This window comes from Salarias fasciatus, chromosome 1, assembly GCF_902148845.1.
Source record: "Salarias fasciatus chromosome 1, fSalaFa1.1, whole genome shotgun sequence".
In the NCBI taxonomy this organism is placed as follows: domain Eukaryota; kingdom Metazoa; phylum Chordata; class Actinopteri; order Blenniiformes; family Blenniidae; genus Salarias; species Salarias fasciatus.
The window spans coordinates 39,461,407-39,467,162 of NC_043745.1; the positions used below are offsets into that span (position 1 = coordinate 39,461,407).

A 5,756-nucleotide genomic window follows, 5' to 3' on the forward strand; every position below is an offset into this window, starting at 1 on the left:
CTGGTTTGATCTCGTTTCCTCTTGTTGGCAAAGGATGACAGGCCTCCAAGCCGTCCGCTTCGAGGAAAATGCCATTTGCCCTGAGAAAGGACGTCGTCTGTCGCTCAGCGTCTCCTCCTCGCTCGGCACACCCCCGTTGTTTTCAGCGGCAACTGCGTTAGCATAAGACTGTGGTCAGATCCTGATCCCCGTGACGACAACATCATTAATCCTTGAATATTGTTCTAAATCATCAACTCTTCTCTCGAGGCCAGCGATCTTTTTGTCTTTCTCTTTGTTTTCCTTACGTAACCGCCGGACTTCCTCAACCAGGTCCAGTATTTTCTTCTGATGCTGCCGAATCAAAGCGACATCTTCAGTCAGTGCATCGACAGACGACCTTAACTCCTCAGCCTCCTCGACACCAATGTTTTTTCTTGGCTGAGGCATTGCAGCGCCGTTTCTAACCCAAACGAGTTGCAGCAGAGATCCGACGGGTAGCCTACCTTGCTGAGCTACTGTGATCCCTGTGCTGGCTCGCTAACTGATGTACAGTTTCATTACGTAACCTCAGAGGTTTTAGGTAAGAATAATAACAAAACAATGGGCAGGGAGATCAGAAAATGTAATTAAATCAGGCTTTCCAAGCAGCCACGTCAAATTACTATCGGGAGAGAAATGACCTTTAAGCACAGACACAACGCCACACGGTCGAACAACAACACGCGCTGCTTCGTTCAGTCAGTGAAACGTGAGCCAAACACCCAAACATTGCCAAGCTGATTTTTAAAGAAAAACATTTAAAGTAACCAAAAACATCTGGCTTGGTTTAGTTGCTGTTGGTTTGGTTTCTGATGCAGGGGGAGGGCGCCACTGGGGGGGCTGCAGCGCGGGGGGGGGGGGGGGGGGGGGGGGGGTATTAGGGCGGCTGCGGGGGGCGGTGGGCGGTGCTGTGGGGGCTGCAGGGGGGCGTGGTCCTTGGTCGGGATAGGGGGTCTGCAGAGGGAGGGCGGTACTGGGGGGGGGGCATTAGGGGGGCTTCAGGCTGCAGCAGCAACATGGAGCGCTTCTGACGCGGTAAGACTCTTTGTACCAGATCTTCAGTGACAGGAAACTGTTGAACTTAATGGAAAGAACAGACTCAGTGTGTGTGTGTTAATACAAAATTTATGAGTTTCACTACAGACACACACACACACACACACACACACACACACACACACACACCTGACATTCATTCAGCTGTATTTCCCGTCTTGTGGTGTGTGGCTGCAGCGTTCTGAAGGTTCCTGACGTTCCGCAGGATGGATTTCTTCAAGCAGCAGAACGTGGAGGAGTTCTACGAGATCGGCGAGGAGCTGGGGAGGTGAGCTCAGGTTCTCCGGGTTGCACACCACGTTCCGCACAGTTTCAGTTAAAACGCTCCGACAACAGAACCCAGAGTGGAACTTCAGGAAAATGGGAGGAAGCAGAAGTTTTCAAAAGCTCTGCTCCTGCAGTACGTTTCTGTGGTTCCATTACAAACAGTCAGAGGAACAGAATGAGAACCATCCGTGGTTCTCCCGTTTCCATGGAAACGGAACGGAACCTGACGTTTGTCATCAGAACTGATCGGTCCCACAGCAGGGTTCTAATAGGGCAGAATGCTGAGAGCAGCCTGTCGGTTCCGTGAGGAACGTTCTGCTGCTGTCAGACAGGAACAGCTGTGGTTCTAAGTTTAGCAGCTGCTGTCGGTGGAGCGAGTGTCGAGTTACAGCCGGAAGACACAGAACTGTTCTAGTTCATCCCTGCTGACTGAGGCGGAGCTTAAAGCACCAGAATGTTCCCATCACCGTGTGCAGGTCAAAGATGTTGAACAACAACGTCACTCGTGACCCTCGGGTGACCCCGGAACCGCTGTAAGTTCTGGAGTCCAAACCCAGGTTCTGGTCCTATTTTCTTGCGTTCAGTTTGAGCCTTGAGGACACGGGACTAGTGTACCTGCGCTATGAGTGTACCTGTACAACAAGTGTACTTGTACTACAAGCGTACCTGCACTAGAGGCCTACCTGCACTGCAAGCGTAGTCCACTGTCGCTGTTGCTGGATTGGAGTTCTTTACCGTCGTTTGATTGCCACCGTCCCTGGAGCGGGGGAAGCTGCCGCGACGGAGCCGCAGTTTTCCACCGAGCGCCGCTTCCGCTGCTAACTTGAGCTGCTAGATCTGCACCTGTCGTGCAGGCGGCGTACGCCCCGCCCCCTTCAGTCGGCTTCCACACTACCACCTCCTGCCCTGGGTGGCACCGCTGCCAGAGCAGGAGATGGTCGGCATCAACGGCATCGAGTTTTCGTGCCCCCACCCCCTTACTGCCTCGGCGCACCCTCTGGTGCCCCTAGGGGCCGGAGGGCCAGGGATTGATATCCGGGGGCCGGCCGTTGGTTCTTTTTCCCATCAGCAGTTCAGCCACTGGGCAGCGACCATCATCAGAGACCCGGCAAAGGCACCGGCGTTGGACCAGGAACTGTCCCCCCTCCTGGACAAGGGGCAATCTGGGGCGCCGTCTACCAGGCTGCTGTATGGCTACAGCTGGAAGTTCTTTACACAGTAGTGCAAGGGCCGCTGTGAGGACCCGGTACTCTCTGGTGTCAGGACCTCTGGTGTCAGGACCCCTGCTGGTCAGGACCTCTGGTGTCAGGACCCCTGCTGGTCAGGACCTCTGGTGTCAGGACCCCTGGTGTCAGGACCCCTGCTGGTCAGGACCTCTGGTGTCAGGACCTCTAGAGGTCAGGACCTCTGGTGTCAGGACCTCTAGAGGTCAGGACCTCTGGTGTCAGGACCTCTGGTGTCAGGACCCCTGGTGTCAGGACCTCTGGTGTCAGGACCTCTGGTGTCAGGACCCCTGGTGTCAGGACCTCCAGACCTCAGGACCTCTGTGTTCCTCTGTGTTCCAGCGGCCAGTTTGCCATCGTGAAGCGGTGCCGGGAGAGGACCACGGGCCGGGACTTCGCCGCCAAGTTCATCAAGAAGCGTCAGAGCACGGCGAGCTGGCGCGGCGTGCGGCGCGAGGAGATCCAGCGCGAGGTGGCGGTCCTGAGGCAGACCCGGCACCAGAACATCGTCACGCTGCACGACGTGTTCGAGAACCGCACCGACGTGGTCCTCATCCTGGAGCTGTGAGTCCAGGGAGACCCCAGGACCGGGACCGGGACCAGGACCTGGACCCAACGCCTGCCTGTGTGTGTGTGTGTGTGTGTGTGTGTGTGCGCGCCAGGGTCTCTGGGGGGGAGCTGTTCGACTTCCTGGCCCAGAAGGAGTCTCTGAGTGAGGAGGAGGCCACGCAGTTCATCAGGCAGATCCTGGAGGGAGTCCAGTACCTGCACACACACAACATCGCACACTTCGACCTGAAGGTCGGTCCAGACACGAACACACACACACACACACACACACACACACACACACACACACACACGCACATACAAATACACACACACATAGAAACACGCACACACACATACACACACGCACACATGCACACACACATACATACACACACATGCGCACACGCACATACACACATGCACGCACACACACGCACACACGCACATGCACGCACACACAAAAACATGCACATACAAATACACACACACTCACACACACACGCACATACACATGCACACAGACATACATACACACGCATGTGCACACGCACGTACACACATACGAACACACACGAAGAAGAGAAATGATTCATAGAAACCCATTCAGACCTCTTAGTTTCAGATCTACTACCTTCAGTCAGTTCATATTCGTGTGTGTGTGTGTGTGTGTGTGTGTGTGTGTGTGTGTGTGTGTGTGTGTGTGTGTGTGTGTGTGTGTGTGTGTGTGTGTGTGTGTGTGTGTGTGTGTGTGTGTGTGTGACTCCACAGCCTGAGAACATCATGCTGTTGGATAAGAACGTTCCGCTGCCCAGAATCAAACTCATTGACTTCGGTCTGGCTCACAAGATGGAAGCTGGAGTCGAGTTCAAAAACATATTCGGGACTCCGGAGTTCGTGGGTGAGTCCTGACTGTTGTTGTTGTTGTTGTTGTTGTTGTTGTTGTTGTTGAACTGAACCACATGACCTCCTCTCAGCTCCAGAGATCGTGAACTACGAGCCGCTCGGTCTGGAGGCCGACATGTGGAGCATCGGGGTCATCACCTACATCCTGTAAGACCTGGACCCACTGGGTCCTCCTGGTCCTGCTGGTCCAGCGTCTCCTCTGTGTCCTGCAGGTCCAGCATCTCCTCTGTCTTCTCGTCTGTCTCCTGCAGACTGAGCGGCGCCTCGCCCTTCCTGGGAGAGAGCAAACAGGACACGTTGGGAAACATCTCGGCCGTGAACTACGAGTTTGACGAGGAGTTCTTCTGCCACACCAGCGACCAGGCCAAGGACTTCATCAGCCAGCTGCTGCAGAAGGACAGGAGGTGGGACGGACACCAGGAAGACACTGAGAGGAAGATACTGAGAGAAAGAGCCCGATAGGACCATCAGAGACCCTGGAGAGAGCCAGGCTTTAGCAGGGTGATGGTGGAGATGACGATGAGGAGGATGATGAAGATGATGATGATGATAATGATGGTGACGATGATGATGATGATGGTAGTGGTGATGATGATGATGATGAAGCTGATGATGTAGTGGTGATGATGAAGATGATGATGGTGGTGGTAATGATGAAGAGTCCTGTTGTGTCCCACAGGAAGAGGCTGACCATCCAGGCTGCTCTGAATCACCCGTGGATCAAGGTAAGCGTCTCAGTCTCTGGTGTTCATGGAGTTTCCATTAGCTTTGACAGGTGGACCTGTGGACATGAGTCCGTCCTCTGCGTCTTCTCTAACTTCCTGTCTCTCCTCAGTCCAACGAGCACAGGGACGAGAATAAGACACCGGAGCGGAAGAAGCGGGAGCGCCGGCAGCTGAAGACCAAGCGGCTGCGGGAGTACACCCTCAAGTCCCACTCCAGCATGCCGCCCAACAACACCTACGCCAACTTCGAGCGCTTTGCCCGGGTGGTGGAGGACATTGGCCGGATGGAGGACGCCTTCACTGGCCTGGCGGTGGCGCGCAGCACCCTGCGGGGGGACGTGGATGCCCTGGCGTCTGTCTGTGACGAGAAGGAGGCGTGGTACAGGCGGGAGGGTGAGGGCGCACGCCACGACCTGTCCCAGATCCGCTACGAGTTCCGAAAGGCGGAGGCGCTGAGGCGCCACCTGCAGGACGACGTGCGCGCCTTCGGCCGGAGCCTGGCTGCCGCTGGTGAGCGCTACCGGGAGCGGCAGGGCCGCTACGACGCCCTGAGGGCGGAGCTCAGCAGCGAGCTGCACTGGGTGCAGGAGGTGGTGGGCGGAGGAGGAGGAGGAGGAGGAAGTTCCCCCGACGGCGGCTTCTCCACCGTCTTCAACAACGAGGTGAATGAGGCCCTGAAGGAGCTGCTGAGCCGGTCCTGTGGAGGAGAGCTGCTGTCCGGGATCGACCTGGACCTCAGCGAGTCTGGCCAGCAGAGGTGAAGGATGCAGCAGGTGCCCCGGGGTCACGGGGTCACCGCTGCTGGCGCCCTAGGGCCACTAGGGTCATAGCTGGTAGCCTGGCACGCCAGACTGTCTCCATGCTCAGGGATTCACGGGGAAACAGTCTGGGACCACGCCGTTTGAATCTGACTTCTGCCCGGCAAACTTCTGCCGGGCCAATCACAGCCCACGAGAGGCGGGAGTTAGCAGAGGTGTCAAGAAATTACTTTCCCATGCCATGTTTTCGT

General features: G+C 56.2%; 1 protein-coding gene across 1 annotated transcript; it reads left to right on the top strand.

Annotated features, from left to right (window-relative positions):
- The first annotated feature begins 1,043 nt into the window (after positions 1-1,043).
- dapk2a (death-associated protein kinase 2a) lies at positions 1,044-5,756 on the top strand. The gene is made up of 9 exons (XM_030109969.1): positions 1,044-1,056; positions 1,255-1,345; positions 2,910-3,131; positions 3,230-3,368; positions 3,888-4,017; positions 4,094-4,169; positions 4,274-4,426; positions 4,702-4,747; positions 4,858-5,756. Exons 2-9 carry the CDS (start codon positions 1,284-1,286, stop codon positions 5,506-5,508), a joined length of 1,479 nt encoding a protein of 492 aa, XP_029965829.1. The 5' UTR covers positions 1,044-1,056; positions 1,255-1,283; the 3' UTR covers positions 5,509-5,756.